Source organism: Homarus americanus, unplaced genomic scaffold (genome assembly GCF_018991925.1).
Source record: "Homarus americanus isolate GMGI-L3 unplaced genomic scaffold, GMGI_Hamer_2.0 scaffold7626, whole genome shotgun sequence".
NCBI lineage: Eukaryota > Metazoa > Arthropoda > Malacostraca > Decapoda > Nephropidae > Homarus > Homarus americanus.
Genome location: NW_024718273.1, coordinates 15889565 through 15912262, shown reverse-complemented (window position 1 = coordinate 15912262; position 22698 = coordinate 15889565). Strand labels below are relative to the sequence as shown.

The 22698-nt window shown below is 35.7% G+C and overlaps 1 protein-coding gene across 1 annotated transcript in view; it reads right to left on the bottom strand.

The window, feature by feature from the left end:
• LOC121859452 (protein retinal degeneration B-like) overlaps positions 1-22698 on the bottom strand; it is a 166952-nt gene that overhangs the window by 5772 nt on the left and 138482 nt on the right. The window contains 6 exon segments of the mRNA XM_042356265.1: positions 19520-19645; positions 19647-19660; positions 20616-20747; positions 20878-20908; positions 20910-21050; positions 21521-21666. Of these exon segments, the coding sequence (XP_042212199.1) occupies positions 19520-19645; positions 19647-19660; positions 20616-20747; positions 20878-20908; positions 20910-21050; positions 21521-21666 (590 nt within the window).

The window sequence follows — 22698 nt, the reverse complement described above, 5'->3', positions numbered from 1 at the left end:
GCATTTTTTAAGTCAGGATGTACAATTGATGATTTAACAATGTGCACTAAGGATAAATGGGTAAAACAAGGACAGGATCATCAGGTAAGGACATGCAAAAGAAAACATTTAGTAACTCTTTTAAAGTACCCGTACCAACAAATGTGACCAAGTGATGCATAATGGTAGCTCTCACCTTCCCTGTCATGTAGATGTAAATAAGCTTGAAATGACATCACTAGGTCAAAATTTGCTGCTCAAAGACAACATAAGTATAAAGCAAGCATTAGGTGCAACCCAATAATCATACAGCAAATCTTCTATTTAACGGACTATATGGAGAGGAGAATCCGTTATATCGAGGATCGGTTAGTTGTGAAACCTCCACCTTACGAACTATTTAGACATAGAAGTCCGTTTTATCGAGGGTCTATGAATTGTGAAACCTAACATCTAACGGATTTTATAAAGAGAAAATTCTGTTATTAATGGAGGTTTCACTATTCAGTATTGGCCTAAAAACATATGAACATAACAAAGCACTGTGCAGTCTAGACAATCAAATTGTTGAACCCTGCACATACTGCCAATTTTATCAGCTGCCATATCATTCTTTGCGATTCGAAGACACTTTTTTGGCTGCCCAGTATCTGCAAGAAATCACTTGAACTCAATCCAATAATGGCTCAGAGGAACTTAAAGTACGGATATCTGAAAACCAAATTTGGCCTTAGACAACCATTTCAAATTAACTCGGATATGTATACCTGTACTTGGAACTCATTGTTAATCTAATGAATACTTACTGTAAACTGTGCTTAGAACTCATTGTTAATCTACTGCAGTGTATAATGTAAAGTGAATGTCTGTTGTGCATGTTTGACTTTGGTAAGACTCATAACCCCTACACAGTTGTAAATGTGACCTTACAGGAAAGGACTAAAATACTGGAAAAAAAATGCAGGACCAACCACCTGATTGTCTAGTAAAATGACTAAGGGTAAAAATGATACCACCCCCAAAAAAGTCACTTAGACCATTAGCCATAAAAGATTTATCAAAGCATTAAATCTCATTTGTGGTCAAGGGCCAAGACTTAGATTGACCCAGGTTAGAGAGAAACCAAAAAAATTAATAAAATTAGGAACTCTACCATTTGAACCTATGGGCAAAAGAAGAATGGTTTTCACAGAAGCCATTTCAAGAGTTTCATGTAATACTGTAGGTGGAATTGTTTCTATGCGGCATCATAATACCTGTTTGAAGATTTTTTGGGTGATTACATTTAAGAGAAAGGATCAGTTTCAAAACATCCAAGGGTGAAGTTTATAAAATTGTTGATGTTGACAGATAAAAAAGGCTGTCTTTATCTCTGGGTGTAAAACTGGAGAAATATACTGAATCCAACATGGACAATGCTGAAGGAGGAGAAGAAATCAATTTCTTGTAAGTAAAGTAAAAAGGAAAAGAGCTATCATGATAGCGATGTTTTGTTTGTTGTCTAACTTCCGAACTTGGAGCAAAAAACAGAGGGAGAAACAAAAATTTTCCCATTTGCTCTCATTCACTACAATGTAAGAAGTCCTAATTAACTGTTCTGAGGGGAATGAAAAGATCTGAGAGGAAACCCCTAACAGCACTATCCATTGGAATAATTCCTGATCAAGGTTACTCTTAGAAAGAATCCTCATATTCCTGAACACCGCATCAGCTTCTATATGAAGCACTGCTACAATATCTTTGGTCTCAATGAAACAAGAATGTCACAAAGTTGACAGCAAAAAATTCACTGAAAATCAACTAAAATAATTGTTTTCTTAATTATACTTGTTTGCTGATATGAGGTACTGCTTATGCATTGTTTGTGTACACAAATTTTGCTCTTCCCAGTATTTTCACAAATTTCCTGGGGAAATATGGGGAACTAAAAGCTATTTTAGATTGATATTCTTTTCTCAATGACCTCCAAATTCAGTTTTAGCCGTTGGCAGGTGCACCTGTCCACACTGAAAGGGTTAGCAAAGATTTATTCACAAAACCCCTGAGAAGTTAGGTTTGTTCCCTTCAAATTTCACTTCAGAGCCTTCCAGGGGAAACAGTGAAAGGAGAGCAAAATATCATTTCCTTGCTTTTAAGGTTAGATTTAATCTTGTAATGGAGAAATAGCATCCTTTGCTCAAATACTAACTTACCATAACATTTTCACATAATCAATGGAAGATTTGTAATCTTCAATATGATTCCTGACTAAGGACAGGAAAGTATAAAATTTTGTCTTTTGGAAATTAAACCAATCAGATTTTGGCATTCTATCAAACAATGAAACTTCTGTTTTGGGCTAATCAGGACTTTTCCCACTTTACTACAAAAACTAAATTTGAAATCATTAAAATTATTCTTTGTGTGTTGTGACACGAGAGCTTCCAGCCTGGCAGCCAGCCCAGCCAAAAAATATGTTTGACAAGGCTGAATTATCTGAGGCCATTACACAGAACATTTTATAGCATAAATCCCTGTACAGTCATCCCTTGGTTATCACGCCTAATTGGGACCACGCCGAGTGCGTGATAACGAAAGTACAGTGATCCCTCAGTTAACGATTTACCTTCCATAAGATTCTTAACTTCGGTTAACGAGCAATCCCTCGATTAACGCGTTTCTTACGAGCGGACCTCAACATGCTTTCGTTTGCATTTGGCGGTCCACCAGCTGTAGTATTAGTCCACCAATACAGTAATCGGTTCTAGGGCTTAAATTCCTTACTATTTTAGTAAATATCAAGAAGTTTATACTATTCAATAATTTTAAAAGTTTAATATTAGTTTTTTAGTCATTTTAACAATTATTGAACATAATTGAAGTACAGGAAACTAGTTTTATGCGCGCCAAACAGCCTGTCAACACACCAAACAGGCGTCAGTCTCTGTGTCTTTTCAGTGGAGGTGACGTCTTACACTTGAGACTCTCTTCAAAACTAAAGACTTTTTCTGTGTTTTTCCAAGACGGATATTGGTCATTTTGAAATATATTTTACACATTGACAATATATAATGCAGTGCAGTGTTGATTTAAAGAAAATAATCTTGAATTACACCAAGAGAACTAAAATTTTATGGGTGAAATGGCCCCATGGGGTGACTTCTCTTCCACCCCAATGCCTTCTCTTCTCCTCCACCCCCATTCTAATTCCCATCATCATCCAGGAGCCTTCTATATACACACCTCAAAGTAAGTGTACTTTACTACCTTTTTTGTTGATTTTAGGCAATTTTCAGTGAGATGGAACCAATTACCCAAAAACCCATTGAAACAATGGTTTCGGTTAACGAGCAACTTCTGGAACGAATTGTGCTCGTTAACCGAGGGACCACTGTACAGAACCTATGGGATTTATTCTAATTGGTTCCAGACACCCAAGACCCAACCCCAATTTTCCCATTTTATGCCCATTTAGACCCACTAAAGATATAGATAATGTTATGGTAAGTATCAGAAACACACATAGGCATGGCTAGGTTTATTACAAAGTGATGAAAAGGGTACGCTCAATACTGTAGTCCACAAAACATGTAGCTATGCTTTCTTAATTTGAGTCCCTTGTCTGAGGAGTCCGTTTTCTCATCGCTTCAGGATGCCTGAGTCCTCCATTTTCTCTCAATCTTAGAGTGCACCCGAGACATCGTTATTCCTTAGTATTGTCACAGAATTTGAAATTGCAACTGGGGTTGCAATTGTTGAGGCAACTTAGATATGTCTGATTACAGCAAATGTGTTATTGTCAATTTGAAGATGAAAGATTTTATCCTCAATAGATGTAGGTGAAGCAAGGGGGTAACATTACACCTAGAGGCAACTGCGTGATAACGAAATTCTTGGTTTTAAAAATGCGCTATAACAGCAGGTGTGCAGATTTTGATGGAGGCGTGATAACGAAAATCGCAATAACGAAGTGCGCTTTAACCAGGGGATGACTGTACTGGCATACCTCCAGTATGATATTTGGACAGTTTGCATAAAAATTATCAATAAGTCTATAGACTCTATACGATCAGACCCAAAACAATATGTTGTTGAAGAACATGTTACATTAATTAACATTAGTAGAACTTTAGAACATTTGGAGAGTACAGTACAGTACACGTACAGGGAGTGGGACAATTTGTCTTCAAATGACCCCCCCCCCCCAACAAAAAAATAATACAAGTTTTATGTTATTTAAAACACTAATATATTATTAAATCATGAAAACACGATATGTACTCATGACAGGGTCAAGTTTTTAGTCACGAGGATGGGTTTTTAGTCCAAATCTTAAACATGCACATTATTTCTGTAGGGTTGAAGTTCATACATGCGCAAAGGGCAAAAGGCCTCACCGTGTCACTTGATGTTAAGCAGGTTATAACGTGTCTTGAAGCATGAACCTTATCCTTTGCTTGTTTGAATGTCTTGCTGACTGCTAGTTCCATCTTCATTAGTAACGAAATCATATAACCACGTTTTTTTCATGACTCTTCAAAATTATCAAGCTCAGATTTCCTTGTTTTGATAAATTTAATTATCCACTGTGCAGTACTGTAGTTTCTCCATTTTCTCAATAATAGGATCTTTCCTGCTTACACAAGCCACTTAGCATTTATATACAGGAGCAGATGCTTTTGCACTGGCATGAATCTTTTCTTGTGAATTGTACTAACTGTGGATACATTCACATTGTACTTCCTCACCTTGGTAGTACTGGCATCATCCTTTTGCTTATTTAACACTTAAATTTTCTACAGCAGTAATCACTTTTCTGTTTGTTTACAATTTGCACTTCACTTGGACTAGCAGGTGTTTTAAGTATTGGAGTCATAGTAAAATTTTGGACGAAACCACAAATTTCAAAAGAAAATGTAGTGATAGCACTTTTAATGTGTACCTCTCCTCAGCTGTAGCTGGGTGGGGGAGTGTGGCACATTGGTCCTCACCAACTCATCATACCCACGTGGCGCTGTGATATGTTCACATGTGTGTATATGAATTTCTCAAAGAGTTGATGGAGATTTGTCATATTTTTCTGATGCATATTGTTGATAAAGCAGTGTGTGGGGATGCATTAGGCAGGGGCCCACTACAGAATATAAAACATACAGTATGTGGCAGACAAGTGGACCTCCTGATATATTCTCATTTTTACGTAATTAGTACCGAAACAAATTGTATCCAGCATGTCACAAAAGCTTTAGTTTAGTGGACTACACTTGAATCAGGATTCCACTAAGCAGGTAATCTACATTGCATCATTTCTTGTAGGAAAACCTTATTTGTATGAACAGTATTATCCTACCACCAATTATTGTACAGTACAGTACGGTACAGTATTCCTCTTGGGGGTGGAGAATTCTGCTTTCCGGTGCTTGATGACGTCTGTCTCTTATAGGTTACTTGAAATGTTCCATGACCCATAAAATGTGTAAAAGAGGCCACAATTTTGTCATTCTTTAAATGTTATAAAAGTCTAATAATATTATCTACAAGTGTATAAAAAAATACTTTTCATTGTTTCTATGTCTAATATATTTTGTTTCAGTTTTCAACATGAAGCACTTTTTTGAGAAGAGTGCTGACAATTGACATGGAACACATGGAAGGGTAATCATAAAAAAAAACGTTATTATTATCCTATGCCATTGTTCATATTTTAGTTTGATAGTTGTCTTACACAAACCAAAGTAAATCAAAGAAATATAAATATTGCATCATAGTTAATGGAGGACTTTGCATCTTAATGGATGAGAATGGCCAAGTATCATTTATATATAAATGGTCAAGAATTCCTTACATATAAATGGTCAAGAATAATTTATATATAAATGGTCAAGAATAATTTATATATAAATGGTCAAGAATGATTTATATATAAATAGTCAAGAATAATTTATATATAAATGGTCAAGAATAATTTATATATAAATGGTCAAGAATGATTTATATATAAATAGTCAAGAATAATTTATATATAAATGGTCAAGAATCCCTTACATATAAATGGTCAAGAATAATTTATATATAAATGGTCAAGAATTCCTTAAATATAAATGGTTAAGAATCCTTACATATAAATGGTCAAGAATAATTTATATATAAATGGTCAAGAATTCCTTAAATATAAATGGTTAAGAATCCTTACATATAAAACATTGTGTGTAACCCCATGCACTAAGACTTCCATTTGTTGCAGTGTGCCAAACTAATATAAAGGCAGGATAAAATCCTTTACACCAGTTGGGAGCTAAATGCACATCTAATCATTTCTGAGGCAAAAACTTTCCCAAGTAAGTTACACAACCACCAAGATTTCCTTTATAACCGTAGTATAAAGCATAATACAACATGACATAATTTTGGATTGAATAATAGAAACCCATTACTTAACAAAAATCAATGAAGCAATACTTATCAGTAGGTCACCTCTCAGCAGTACATGTTGCGCTATTTGTAGAAAGATGATGGATAAAAGGAATGCCACCTGCAGCTAAGTGGTTTCATCATCCAACTCTAACTACAATTCACCGAAACATCTCAGAGACTTGTGGGGGAGGGTTACAAAATATTAATGAACTATACAAATCCAGCCTAACCTAGGGATGTGTGATGCTAGGAAGTAATCATTTCATCTACATTTAAAACATGGGTGTCATTGAATAAACACTAAAAAAAAATTTAATTTACAGTTTACTGATATGTTGTATGATAATAGACCTATGTACTGATAGTCCAGGAGCAAGACCCCAAAAGGGACTTAGTTTTTGAGTAGGTCGAGTCAACAGGATAACATTTGTCTTTAGGGCTAAAACTAGGCTTTGGGGTGTGGAGATCATGAAACCATGTGATGCCATTGTCAAATATGAGTGCGAGTTGCATATGGCCCCATTTTCAAAAATGGCTGACGTTCCATCATGAGTCAGCATCTCTGGAACTATGTGACTGAAGATGATGATTATGGTGTCAAACTATATGTTTTTTGGGTCATTGAATCTGATAAACATAAAATAAGATCAATTAGACAAACGATTTTAAACATTCGGGTTACTTATTAGTAACCCGAAAGCGCCCTCCGAGCCATAATCCATTTTTTTAAACCAAATTTTGGCTAGATATATGTAACTTTATTCATTTATTGAAACTCATTTACATGCACACACTGTCCTAAGGGTAAAGCTGTACACTCAACCCTCACTTTACGCCTTAACGTTTACACGGTGCCCTGCCAGAACCCAGGATGCTCACATTCATTGGTGGGTGTACTTCTACGAGGGTGAAGTATAATTTAATTAGCTCATAAAATTCAACTATCCGTCCGGAATATAATTTACATTGCTGGAATTCTTACAATTTGATGATCATTTTGAATATAAACATCATAGATTTTGCAGACATACAAATTTTATATATAATTTTTACTCTGAGTAAATATGTTATCTTTTGGTGACAAGACATTTATATCAAAATATTCTCAGTCTTACAAGGAATCAGCAGTAATGTCTATTATATTATCCTAACTTTAGTCTGATTTATTATTTATTACTAAAAGGTAAACAGTCTGGTATTCCCACACATTCATCTGGTAGGGAGGTTGGTGGGGGGTGGGACGGCGACCAACGCACTGGTCCAGAGTGTGAAGAATATTTTTATTAACTGAAGATATAGCTCATAAAATTCATACAAATTACAGCCAGAATATAATTTACATTGCTGGAATTCTCAATTTGATGATCTTTTGAATATAAACATCATAGATTTTGCATTAAACAAATTTTAGATATAATGTTTACTCTGGTAAATATGTTATCTTTTGATATATGACATTTATATTCAGTCTTGGAATCCAGCAATGTCAATTATATTATCTCTAACTTTAGTTTGAGGTATTATTTATTACTATACCTGGTTTTCCCCAATTTCTCAGAGAGGGAGGCCATGTGTGTGGGAGGTTCCATTATTTAAATGGAATAACTTGGCGACTGTATTTCTCTATTTCTCTTAAGTATTAATTGTGCATGTACCATCATAAAATTAAGATGTTATTTTACTAGAACATAGGTATTGTGTTGGAAAAAGATGGAGTTTGGGGGTCAGCTGGTCTCTATTTCATTTAATCCTTGTTGTTAACTGTATGCAACGTTCTCACTTCGGTACCCTGTGGGTTACATTAACGCATAAAGTGAGGGTTGACTGTACTGGCACATGTAATCAAAATAATGTACCTGTACAAAATGATTATCTGAAATTTTTGTCATGTTTCATTCAAATTAATCACTATCTTATAAAAATTCAGACAATATAAATTATATTCTCCCAGGTCAGTTCTACAGCATGACATTTTATAAGCAACAAAACTCAATCTAAAGGACATAAATAAACTAATAAACACTTCACTAGACCTTTGGCCCACTGTCACCTCCTTGCCCCCATCTCAGCAAGGGTTTGGTGGTTATACAGTAGGCTTTAAGTTTTAATCTTATATAATATCACAGACTAAAAAAGAGAATATAATTTGCAATGCTGAAATATGCAAAACAGTGAATAATTGAATATAAACATCATATATATTTTAGAGATAAAAATTTTAGTACATTAGTGTACTGTACATTTTATAATGTAAAGTTTTTTCAACTGTATTTTTGGGTACATTTATAATTTTCATTTATTTCATTACATGCACACACCATACGAAATAAGATATGGTGAGTGCAAACCTGTACATGTGCATGTACAAATGATTACGGCACTAAAATTTTTATGTCTAGTGCTTATAGCTTGTTTATATTCATATTAATCACTACAGGTATCTTAAATCCCAGCAATGTAAATTATATTCTTCCAGGTAATTTCACTGGCATTTTATGGAAATCACTGAAGGACTGATAAATAAACACACATTAGACCTTGGTAACTGTCAAACATATATCACCTCACCTCCCCATGTCCCTCCCCTCTCCCATCTGCCCAACCAGGGTTTTAGGCTTACAGTTTTATCTTATATAATATCTCAGACTAAAGTTAGGAGAATATAATTGGCATTGCTGGAATCCTTGCAAGACAGCGAATAATTTGAATATATCAACGCCATATATTTTGCACAAGAGATAAAAATTAATCACCCATATCATATTACAGTACTGATTTAAGAGTAAGAGTGTATATGTACTGTATACCTGTACAGTGGTCCGTTGGTTAACGAACGCAATTCGTTCCACAGAGTCGTTCGTTAACTAAAATGTTAACCGAATCCATTGTTTCAATGGGATATTGGTTAATTTGTTCCAGCTCACGAAAGTACATACAAAGTTAGGTACACTTACTTTGTGGTGTGTATGTAGAAGGTTCCTGGTTGATGATGGGAATTAGAAGTGGGTGGAGGAGAAGGGAGAAAAGAGTAGGGGATGGAGGAGAAATCACCTTTCAGTGGACCCATGCTTGATGCCTCATTTCACCAATAAAATTTTAAGTTCAATAGGTGCAATTCAAGATTATTTTATTTTAATCAACACTGCACTGCACTATATATTATCAATATATTAACTAAATTTCAGAAGGGGTGTACAAAAAACTACAGCTCCTCCCCGATTTATGACTGGGTTAGGGATGCAAATCCAGGTCGTAAGTCGAAATGGTAAATAAGTCAGAAATGCTTAAATTATACATAGAAAATCGAAAATGGGCATCTCTTTTTCTTCTCAGCACCACAAAACTCTCACTTTAAACAGCCATTTTAAAGTGAATTACAAACAAAATTTTGTCCGCACACAGCGCAATCACTGACGTTGGGACTCAAAAATATGTAATTTGACAAAATTTTGGTACAACTGAGGCAGGTCGTAAGTGCAGGTGGTTGTAAGTCGAGTAGGTCGTAAGTAGGGGAGGAGCTGTAGTTCCCTGTACTGCATATATTATCAATATGTTCACTAAATTTTAAAATGACTAATAATTTTAACAAGAAAAATGCAAAAATATTAAAGAGCACAACTCTGATATTTATTCCACTGGAAACGAATGTAAACATAAAACGGATTACTGAATTGGCAGACTTGCCCATCAGCTGATTAGCTGATGCTCACAACAAAACGTGTTTGTCGTAAGGTTTAGTTTATCAAAGTTTTGTTCGTTAACCGGTGAAGATCCTTATGGGAGGTAATTGCGTCAACATTTTAGTTGAACGTTCGTTAACCAAGGGATCACTGTATATACCGTATATACTGTCTATAACCCCCGTTTCTAGGTTGACCTGATTTTTGGTAAAGAAATCGTTAATTTATGATATTCTCATTTATAGGTCAACCCGGTAATGGAACAAGGAAACCATCAGTAAAACACTCGATCTATAAACTGAGGGCTGGCAGTTGAACACAAACTACCGGTGCGGAGAAGGTTGTTTACCATTTATTATTACGACACTTTACACTGAAAAGCGGATAGTTTCAACAAAAAATTGTGTTTTTCCATTCAAGTATTTATTCAAGTGAATGGAAGGAATATTATTGTAATACAACAGTTTTTAAACTAAACCATTGAGCTATTCGACGTATTTGGACGGAAAGTCATTGTTTAGATCGCGATTTTATCCCACTTTCCTTTCTTCATCGTAGTATTCCATAAAATATTACATTTCCGTGGATATATAAAACGCACAGTATGAATAGAAAGTCATTGTAATATAACAGTATTTAACAAAAACTATTAAAAACGGGTAGCATCTCAAGAACATTGGAAGCAAGTAAAGTCTTTTGTTTTCGGTCATGTATTTTATCCTATTTTACATTGAAATACATCTACGTTCTTGCAACTACTATTTATTTCCGAGAATATATTCATTCAGGACCAGTTTAGGTAAAATATATGTGATATAACAGTTTTAACTGAAAACGATCGAAAAACACGCATCCTCTAGCCCTGTTCAAAGGAGAGGACTGGGAGAAGCTGTTTGGTGCTGCAGAGCGATGAAGCAAGGAAAATGATTTTGATGGATTTTAATGAAAATATTCAGAAATATGGTATACGTATTCAAGTCAATAGGATAGAATATTATTGTATACAACAGTTTTTGATTGAAACCATTCGGGTTACGGTAACATCTTTTGAACGAAAAAGCGAGTCATTGTTTTGTACGATTTTATCCCCACTTTCCACTGATTCATTTCAGCAAAAATATTACATTTCCGTGAATGCATTATATCAGACAGTATGAATAGAATACCATTGTAATATAACAGTATTTTTAACCCAAAACTATTAAAATAACGAGTAACTTCTTTTAACATCGTAAAGGTTAGGTAAATCATCTGTTTTGTCATGTATTTTATCCTATTACATTAAAATACATCACGTTTCAGCAAAACTACAATTTATTTCAGAATATTCATTCAGGCAGTTAAGGTAAAATATACATGTGATGTAACAGTTTTTAACTGAAAAGCGATTCGAAAACGTTAGATCTAGCTGATACTAACAATTAGTTGGTCGTCATCGTTGTTAGAAACAATAGGAGGGTGAAGTAGATTACCGGTATTATATAGTGTGAAATATCGAAAAGATTTTATTCGGTTATTTTTGTAGATCAATGAGAACTCTGATACCGTTATGATATGATAAGTTAGCCTGTGCTAAGAACTTCAACATAGACAACTGAAAGCCGTTGTAAGGTAATTTAGCCTATTGTAGTTGGTGAGCTCATTTGCTTGAAGGAACTGCACAACTTTCATTACTAATTAATTGCATCGTTTCCATTGTTTACTGGCAGTGAATGGTAAATATTTTTCATGTCTGAAGCTAAGGTTGCTCCTCGCTCCCATCATGCAGGTTCAAACTATTTTCGGATGTGTATAGGATGACACCTTTTTTATAAAAGGTGGTCTTAAAACTTGAACTATACTGGTATATCTGTAATTGTATATAATATATGACAATATACATATATATATAATATACTATATATAAATACATATATATATATTATACGTATATATATACATATATATATATATATATATATATATAACATATATATATATATATACATATATATATATATATATATACATATATATATATATATATATATATATATATATATATATATATATATATATATATATATATATATATATATATATATATATATATATATATATATATATATATAGTAGTAGGGAAGGGTTTAAAGTAAAGTGGAGGAAGTGAAGAGAGTGGTAGAAGGTTAAAGTAGAGTGTAGAAGAGGTTAAATAGAGTGTAGGAAGGGTTAAAGAAGTAGTGGTAGGGAAGGGTTAAGTAGAGTGGTAGGGAAGGACTAAAGTAGAGTGGTAGGGAAGGGTTAAGTAGAGTGGTAGGGGAAGGAAGTAGAAGTAGAGTGGTAGGGAAGGGTTAAAGTAGAGTGGTAGGGAAGGGTTAAAGTAGAGTGGTAAGGAGGGAGGCTAAAGAATAGAGTTGAGGGAAGGGTTAAATAGAGTGGTAGGGAAGAAGGGTTAAAGTGGAGTGGTAGGAAGGGTTAAAGTAGTGGTAGGAAGGGTTAAAGTAGAGTGGTAGGGAAGGGCTAAAGTAGAGTGGTAGGGAAGGGCTAAAAGTAGAGTGGTAGGGAAGGGTTAAAGTAGAGTGGTAGGGAAGGGTTAAAGAGTAGAGTGGTAGAAGGGTTAAAAGTAGAGTGGTAGGGAAGGGTTAAAAGTAGAGTGGTAGGGAAAGGGACTAAAGTAGAGTGGTAGGGAAGAGGGTTAAAAGTAGAGTGGTAGGGAAGGAGTTAAAAATGGAGGGTAAAGGGAAAGGAGTTAAAAGTAAGAGTGGTAGGGAAGGGCTAAGAGTAAGTGGTAGGGAAGGGGGCTAAAGAAGAGTAGAGTGGTAGGGAAGGGCTAAAAGTAGAGTGGTAGGGAAAGGGCTAAAGAAGTAGAGTGGTAGGGAAGGGCTAAGAGTAGAGTGGTAGGGAAGGGCTAAAAGTAGAGTGGTAGGGAAGGGTTAAGAATGGAGAGTGAGAGGGAAGGGTTAAAAGTAGTGGTAGGGAAGGGTTAAAAGTAGAGTGGTAGGGAAGGGTTAAAGTAAAGAGTGGTAGGGAAGGGTTAAAGTAAAGTGGTAGGAAGGGTTAAAGTAAAGAGTGGTAGGAAAGGTTAAGAAAGTGGTAAGGAAAAAGAGGCAAATAGAGTGGTAGGAAGGGGTTAAAGAAGGAGTGGTAGGGAAGGGTTAAAGTAGAGTGGTAGGGAAGGGTTAAAGTAGAGTGGTAGGGAAGGGTTAAAGTAGAGTGGTAGGGAAGGGTTAAAGTAGAGTGGTAGGGAAGGGTTAAAGTAGAGTGGTAGGAAGGGTTAAAGTAGAGTGGTAGGGAAGGGTTAAAGTAGAGTGGTAGGGAAGGGTTAAAGTAGAGTGGTAGGGAAGGGTTAAAAGTAGAGTGTGTAGGGAAGGTTAAGAAGCAGATGGTAGGGAAGGGTTAAAGTAGAGTGGTAGGGAAGGGTTAAGTAGAAGTGGTAGGGAAGGGTGTAAAGTAAGTGGTAAGGAAAGAGGTTAGAGTAGTGGTAGGAGAAGGGTTAGATAGGATGGTAGGGAAAGGGTTAAAAGTAGAGTGGTAGGAAGGGTTAAAAAGTAGAGTGGTAGGGAAGGGATTAAAATTAGAGTGGTAGGGAAGGGTTAAAGAGAGTAAGAGTGGTAGGTAGGGAGTTAAAGTAAGTGGTAGGGAGGTTAAAAGTAGAGTGGTAGGGAAGGGTTAACAAAAGTGGTAGGGAAGAGGGTTAAAGTAGAGTGGTAGGGAAGGGTTAAGAAGTAGAAAGTGGTAAGGAAGGGTTAAATGAGTGGGGAAGGGTTAGAAGTAGAGGTGAAAGGAAAGGTTAAAAGTAGTGGTAGGGAAGAGGGTTAAAAGTAGAGTGGTAGGGAAAGGGTTTAAGAGGTAAGAGTGGTAGGGAAGGATTCAAAAGTAGTGGTAGGAAGGGTTAAAAGTAGAAGTGGTAGGGAAGGGCTAAAGTAGAGGATGGGTTTAAGGAAGTTAAAGTGGTAGGGAAGGGTTATAAGTAGTGGTAGGGAAGGGTTAAAGTAAGAGTGGTAGAGGGAAGGGTTAAGAAAGTAGAGTGGTAGGGAAGGGTTAAAGTAAGTGGTAGGGAAGGGGTTAAAAGTAAAGTGGTAGGGAAAGGGTTAAAGAATAAAAGTATTAAAGGAAGAAGGTTAAAGTAGAAGTGGTAGGGAAAGGAGTTAAATAAGTAGTAGAAAAGGATTTAAGTAAATGGTAGGGAAGGGTTAAAGAGTAGAGTGGTAGGAAGGGTTAAAATAGAGTGGTAGGAAGAGGTTAAAAGTAGAGTGGTAGGGAAGGGTTAAAGTAAAGTGGTAGGGAAGAGGGTTAAAGTAAGTGGTAGGGGAAGGGTTAAAGTAGAGTGGTAGGAAGGGTTAAAAGTAGGATGGTAGGGATTTAAAAGTAGAGTGGTAAGGAAGGAGTTAAAAATAAAGTGGTAAGGGAGAGGGTTAAAAATAAGTAAGTAAGTGGTAGGGAAGGGTTAAAATGAGAAGTGGTAGGGAAAGAGGTTAAGTAGAGTGGTAGGAAGGGTTAAAATAGAGTGGTAGGGAGGGTTAAAAGTAAAAGTGGTAGGGGAAGAGGTTAAGAAGTAAGTGGTAAGGGAAGGAGTTAAAATGATGGTAAAGGGAAGAAAGGGTTAAGTAGAGTGGTAGGGAAGGGTTAATAAGTGGTAGGAAGGTTAAGAAGAAGTAAGTGGTAGGGAAGGGGTTAAAGTAGAGTGGTAGAAGGGAAGGGTTAAAAGTAAAGTGGTAGGGAAGGGTTAAAAAATGAAAGTGGTAAGGAAGGGTTAAAGAAGTAATGTGGTAGGGAAGGGGTTAAAGTAGAGTGGTAGGGAAGAGGTTAAGTAAGTGGTAGAGGAAAGGTTAAAATGGAGATGGAAGGATTAAAATAAAGAAGTGGTAGGGAAGGGTTAAGAAAGAGAGTGGTAGGGAAGGGTTAAAAATTAGAGTGGTAGGGAAGGGTTAAATAAAGTGGTAGGGAAGGGTTAAGTAGAGTGGTAGGAAGGGTTAAAGAGTAAGTGGTAAGGAAGGGTTAAAGTAGGATGTTAGGAAGAAAGGGTTAAAAGTAGAGTGGTAGGAAGAGGTTAAAAGTAGAGTGGTAGGGAAGGGTTAAAAAGTAAAGTGGTAGGGAAGGTTAAAGAATATGGGGAAGGGTTAAAGTAGAGTGTGGTAGGGAAGAAGGGTTAAAAGTAGTAGCAGGAAGGGTTAAAAGTAGAGTAGAGGAAGAGGGTTAAGTAGGTGGTAGGATTAAAAATAAAGTGAAAGTTAAGTAAGAAATTAATAATGGTGAGAGGGTTAAAGTAAAGTAGTAGGGAAGGGTTAAAGAGTAAGAGTGGTAGGGAAGAAGGGTTAAAAGTAAAGTGGTAGGGAAGGGTTAAAGAAATAAAGAGGTGGTAGGGAAGGGTTAAAGTAAGAGTGGTAGGGAAGGGTTAAAGTAAAGTGGTAGGGAAGGGTTAAAGAAAAGTAAAGTGGTAGGGAAGGGTTAAAAGTAAAGTGGTATGGAAGGGTTAAAGTAAAGTGGTAGGGAAGGTTAAAGCAGGAAGTGGTAGGGAAGGGTTAAAGAAGAAGTAAGAAGTGGTAGGGAAGAGGTTAAAGAGTAAAGTGGTAGGGAAGGGTTAATAAAGGTGGTAGGGAGGAAGGGTTAAAGTAAAAGAGTAGTAGGAAGGGTTAAAAGAGTGGTAGGAAGGTTAAAGTAGTGTGGAAGGGAAGAGGCTAAAATAAAAGTGGTGAGGAAGAGGGTTAAAGTAGTGGTAGGGAAGGGTAAAAGTAAAGTGGTAGGGAAGGGTTAAAGTAGTAGTAGGGGAAGGGTTAAAAGTAGTGGTAGGGAAGGGTTAAAGTAGTTGGAAGGAAGAAGGAGCTAAAAATAAAAGTGGTAGAGGAAGGGTTAAAAAGTGGTAGGGAAGGGTTAAAGTAGTGGTAGGGAAGGGTTAAAGTAGTGGAAGGGAAGGGCTAAAGTAAGAGTGGTAGGGAAGGGTTAAAAGTAATTGGAAGGAGTTAAAAGTAGTGGTAGGGAAGGGTTAAGAGAAGTAAAGTGGTAGGGAAGGGTTAAAAAGAATGGGGGAAGGGCTAAAGTAGTGGAGGAGGGTTAAAGTAGAGTGGAGGAAGGGCTAGAGAGTGGTAGGGAAGGGTTAAAGTAAAGTGGTAGGGAAGGGTTAAAGTAGTGGTAGGGAAGGGTTAAAGTAAAGTGGCAGGGAAGGGCTAAAGTAGAGTGGTAGGGAAGGGTTAAAGTAGAGTAGTATAAGAAGCAGGACTTTCTGTGACCATCTTTTAACCATTATTCTCGTAAGTTAGTTACATCTTAATTGTCTTACCATGTGTTTGGTTCTTAAGCCAATTAATTTTACTTTATTTTTTATTTTTTATTATTCTAATTCTTATATCTTGCTGCCCTACTCCTTTTCCTCGGTCTTTCTATAAGTCTCTTTTTAATATATACACCTGAATAATGTTCTTCAATTACCCGTTTACATCTTCAAAGTTTTCTGAAATGCTGGTACTGAGTTTCTAAATCTAATACTGTATATGCAAACTGTGGTAAAGGATTAAGTGCTTCGAAGAAATTCTACACGTGCCATCCTACTTGTTGTGGTAAATGTTGAATCTCATCTCAACAAATCAGGAAAAAAACAAAATGGAGGATTATCATAACATTAATATACATTCCCATCTGGTAACCAAAAAAATGGTAATGCACACCCACAAAAACAACCCCTGTCAGTCGTCTTTCCCATCTGTGAAGCCTGAGACTCATGAACCTGTGAATCCCAAACATCACACAGTGTTCCTTCCATAGACCCAACACTGTGTAGTGTCTGGGATTCACAGGTTCATGAGTCTCAGGGTTCACAGATGGGAGAGAAGAGTGACAGGGTATTTTGGTGGGTGTACATGTTGAAAAAATGAACAAAGGTTATCAATATGGGACTAAAGTTCAATAGTAAGAGTAAAAATAATATATTAGATGTTCAGACTATGCAATACAATGTTCGATAATAAGTAAGTGAAGGTAGCATGTAAAGGGTAGTTTACATTGGAATTATGGATCAATCTATTGGTGGAGTACTATACAGTACATGACTATGGCAAACACTGTGGGACCTAAATGATAAATTTGTTTGTAATTTAGGATTAATTAGCAGGACCTAAAATCTGTGACTCCTAATAGTGGGTATCACTAATTCTTATGCACTGTTACAGTTTCTTACTCTCTCGCCCTCCACGAAGACAGACACACTGCAAAAATTCAACATATAAATGAGAGATTTACATCAGGAATTATTAACCCTTTTAACTGATATAAAATATAATTTCAAGCTACTGTTATTAGACATTGTAAAATCTGAAGAGTGGTCATATTTTACTCTACATCATTCCTGAAGCTGGACTCTAAAAACCTACTAATATTTTGATAAATTATAATACTATTAATTTTGTTTTAGAATTCCCACAACATCCATTAACTTTAATAGACTTATAAAATGTTCTAAAAAATAAAATACAGAAACTGTAGTTGTAAGTTACACCATTATGACCGATGTGTTAAACACAAGTTTTATACAGTTTGGGGTGAAGTCTGACACCCAGGATGTTTTCTTTATCATCAAAATGACCAATTTATTCATATTATACAGAGAACTCTGTTATGTACAGTGACAGAAAGTCATCTATTCACCCTAATTAGATTATGTAGTGAAACGTTGACCTTTATCACTATACTATAGTACAGTAAAACCTCGCTAAGGTGGACTAATTGGGAGGAGGGGTGTCTGGGATAAGATGTTGTCTGCCTTAGAGCAAAAAGTAAAAAAAAATAAATAAATAAATAAATAATACTTAAACAAAAATCAAGTACAACACTAATGTATCCAATTTTTATGAATGAAATACGTTTCAATAAATTTTTTAAAAAAGTAATGTACACAAAGAATTGTACACTTACCCCAAAAAATGGAAGGCAGATCCAGCTGGACATACCTCTGACCACAAGAGGCTTGTAGTCACTCTGAGTCTGAGTGCTTTGAAATTCCATATTTAGCGCATATTTATAAGTGACCAGCAGCCTTTTCTAACTTTTCAATCACCTTTAATTTTTCGTTCACTGATAAGGTTTTAGGCTTAACCTTCTCACCACCCTTACAGATGCCAAACACTTTCTTAGGGGCTGTTGTTATTGTCTAATTTTTCAATAATAATGCAAAAATATATATGCTACATCAGCCTGCAGCATAATCACATTGCATGTACTGGCAATGTCAAATAAGTTTCAAAGTAAATTTCAACATGTCTAAATGGCAATAAAAACAATCGATGGAGTGAGAGAGGCAGAAGTGATACTATCACGACAACTCTAATTTATGACTGGCGAGTGTCCCTGTTTATGAGTGTGTGGAGTGGGATCGAGGTCTGTCCACCCTTATATTTTGGCTTATGGTGGACATGTCATCGTACAACAAATTATGTCTTTAACATTTGGGCAAATTTTTGTCTCAAAGCGGGCAGGGTCCTTCTTGAGGTTTTCTGTACTTCCACTTATCCATAATAAATCTACCATAAAATACTGTACATATTTTTTCAAGGTACAAATACCCTGGTACCGTACTGTACTGTAGTTGCTATCAAGAAACTCATTCACAAAACTGCATTGCAATCCTTTTGTTTTATAAAAATATAAATAAAAGAAATAAATAAATAAATAAACACATGATAATACTGTATATTTTCATTAACTCAATCCCTTGAGCAACACAATCAACATATCAAGTAATAGGAACAATATAAATACAGTATATAACAAAAATAAAAGAACAAAATCAGATGAATTAGTGCAATTAAAAGCTGCTGCTGCAAGGGTGCAATAATACTGCAGAGATCTTCAATAAACAATAATACTTTGCCAGCAAATGTCATTACATGAAACAAATTTCAAATATAAGCTTCTCTTATATAAAAATTAACATTAAATAATGCTACTGTACTTACTACTGTACAGTATACAGTAAATGTAGCTAATGTACAGTAAACTTTATAATACATAATCTAAAATAATTTATCTCACAAGCAAAGATAATTAATTAATTTACTTCATAAAATCAAACTACAGTGGCAAATAAACAGTGATAAACATTATCTTCATGTACTGTATAATGGACTGTATAAGACATTTTTAGGTAACTAAAACTGTATTCACAACATCCATAAATATTACAATGTGTGAAGGTATTTCATAGTACTGTAATGTGTTATCAAAACTATTTAATATATACTGTACAGTATTGCTAAATTTTAAGTTGTTATTCTCAATCAAATATCATCAGCATATCAAAATTTGATATTTTCATTAGTTTTCTTAAAATTAATAAATACAGGTTACATATTATGTTACAGTTGTAAAATTATAACAGAAAATTTAAATAGAACTTGTTTTGCCTTCTCACCATTGTACAGTATTTCATCATAAATTTGATTTTCCCATATGGTAGAGATCAATATAGACAGTAAATAGAAATATCAGTAAGTACTCACCGACGTCTCCTTAGTGCATTACTTTGACCTGGGAGCCCAAAGAAGCCACGAGGTATTACCATTTGAGGGCTTCCTCTGGCAGGTCGTGACTTTCCTAGAGCAGAGAGTGAGGAGAGGTGGGCTGCAACCATCAGTCAAAACCTGTAATAACAAAAATATCCACCAAACATCATAAAGTATTGAATGCTGCTCAAAGATTTTACAGAGTGGAGCAAGTGTTAGAGTGTGTTTGGAGGAGGGAAACTAGTTCCCAGTGAAAGTGGGCTCATGCCAATGATGAGTAATGTTGCCATGGTTCTTCATTATCTATATTGATGGACAACTGTGATGGAAAGACATGCAAATTTAATTGATGGGATAAAATTCAGCTGGTCCTTAATAAAACTACCACGGCAAGTGACTCAGAGGAAAGAATACGTTTGGTAGAGTGTGTTGTAAGATAACCTTAATAATATATGTGAAGAAAATTAAAAGTGATGAAAGAAGTTAAAAGGCAGACTTAAGATAATTGAAATCAGTTTGAATGGAGACAGAAGCAAGAAGTTTTGGGTCTCTGGAAGGAAAGAAATGAAAGAGAGAGAGAGAGAGAGAGAGAGAGAGAGAGAGAGAGAGTAATGAATGGACAAGTGTGGACCATAAACCCTGGAAGCAAGAGCAAGAAGCAAGTTGGAAGGAAAAAAGTTATTTACTTGAACAATGTGGAGCAAAGAAGATGCAAAGAACCAGGATATGGATAGAAGTAGATGTGGAAATTATGTGGAGTCAGACAGAGGCAACTTACATGGTGTGGATATATTGAAAGATCTGAAAACAAAAGTTTGGGAAACAGTTTATAGTTCAAAATTGGATGGTATGTGAGAAGGAAAGACCAAGAAGGAGATGGCAGGATAGGATGAGGGAGGCACTAAATGTGAGAAGGATGGGTGGTGGTGTGTGTTAATAATGGGGACATATATGCTGCCTGGAAGTGGTTTGGATAACTGCATATCATAGTACAGGTACACTTCTTGATGATTAATAAGCAGGAAAAAACTTATATGACATAAATTAGCTACTCAGCCTTACTCCTTTAATCAAAACTCAAACTAAACATTACCTGTGCATTTGCTTGTTGTTTTTTACTAGCTTTCCCAACAATGTAGATCTGCTCAGATTTAAGACCAATGCTACTATATACAGTAATGTCTTTTGCACTACCATAAGCTGCCATCAGTACTAAAGCATGATCCTGCAGAGAGAAACAGAATAAAATATTAGTACAGTACAAGTCATAAGAAAAGCTTAACCTTTCTATTGAATAAAAATTTTGATCAATTTTGAAACTAATGTACGTTATGAATTAACGTGAAGTTACTCACTTGGATCAGACCTCGTGAATAATCAGCCTTGGCCTAGGGTCTCTCTTGAGAGCCCATCAGCAAAGGATACAAGCCCATGAGGGAAGTTATGCTGGTAGCGAGCCGCCTTCTGCTGCTGCATGTCTGGCCGACCAGTCACATAAATTATTAAGTATCCCAACTCTTGCCAGTGCCTGAAATATGATAACTGCTGAAAACATCTCCTATAAGTTTAATCATACTTTCTGTCACTTTTAAGTCTTTTTGTTCTATAATGTGGGATGGCAGTCAGCCCCAAATACCAGCTTTCTTTACTCATGTCGTCTCACACAAACAATCATGAAGATATGGAAACCAACCAGTTGGACAACTGCTGCTTCCTGGATGTGCATCCTCCCCATTCTTCCATCCTTTGGTCTTCTCTTTTCCTGCCTGTCATCCATTTCTGATTTTTACAATGCTTTTTTACAAACCAAGATATCTACCACTTAAAGAATAGGTTATGTTCCTAATTTTTAAAGTTAATTTTCACATCTGAAATAACATAACATATGGGAAAAATAGGGTTTGGCTCTCCAATGACAAGAAAACCCCAATGTCATACAAGAGCCTCTCTCTCTCTCTCTCTCTCTGGAGAGAGAGAGAGAGAGAGAGACTGACTTACCTAACAACATCCACAGCTCCAGCTCGTACTTTTGGATCTCGTCCAGTAACAGAAACTGACGCGTAAGATCCATCAACACTAAATACAACACATTCAGTTTTGGGTGGTACAACAGTGAGGTAAAGTGTAGCACTAGTATGGTCACCTGTGCAAGAAAGAGAAATCATCAAGTAAGAAAGGTAAATAATATTGATTCAGTTTTCATTAAAGAATATACAGTACTGTACAGTGGGGTATGCTATAACGAATCTAATTGGTTCTAGAACCTTGTTCGTTGTAGGATTAATCCGTTCCAGGCCCCCAAATACAACCACTTAACACTGAAAAATTTTAATATAAAATTGTAAAAATGGTAAAAAAGTGCATACATATGCATCTAAACCCCTGAAATAAAGAATATCATTAATACTTGTAATAAAAAACAATAAATTAGAAAATTTTTTTTTTAAATGTTCGTTGTAGGAGTTTCGTTTAGTTATAGCATTCTCAATTTTATAGGTAAAACCGTTCGTTATAGGAATATTTGTAGTAGGATCCGTTCGTTATAGCATACCCCACTGTATTCTGTTCAAGAAAAATAATAAAATAATAAAACAAAGACAGAAGAAATGATAATTAGGTCTAGGTACAGTGAGTTCTGCTATAACGCGTGTTTTGATAACGCGAATTTGCTCTAACGTGATTTATGAATAGAGGAACAATATTTGTATAACGCGAAAGCTTGTTTGCTGTAACGATGATTGCTTACTATTTCTCCAATTTTGTGGTATTAACTGTGAATATGGTACAAAGAATATCTCCAAGAAGCGTTCTGGTGGTGGTGATGATGAAAGGATATAACACTTTCGATGTTATCAACCTCAAAATCACCCTTCTCCCCATCAAGTTATATTCATATTTTTTCAAGGTAAAGTGTTACATTTACTGTATGATTTCATTATTAGATATGAATGTAACATTTATTTAGACTGTGCTATCCTTTGTGTTAGGCTAACTACTAATTTTTCGATTTAGTAGTAATCTGCACCTAACCCTATTTTCTCATAAGCCCTGTTATTTCTATTATGATTTTCTATAACACGATATTTTACAAGAACACAACTATCGCGTTATAGCAGAACTGACTGAGATTAGGTTATCACATTGCAGCGGTTAATGTAACCGGAGGGTCCCGAAGA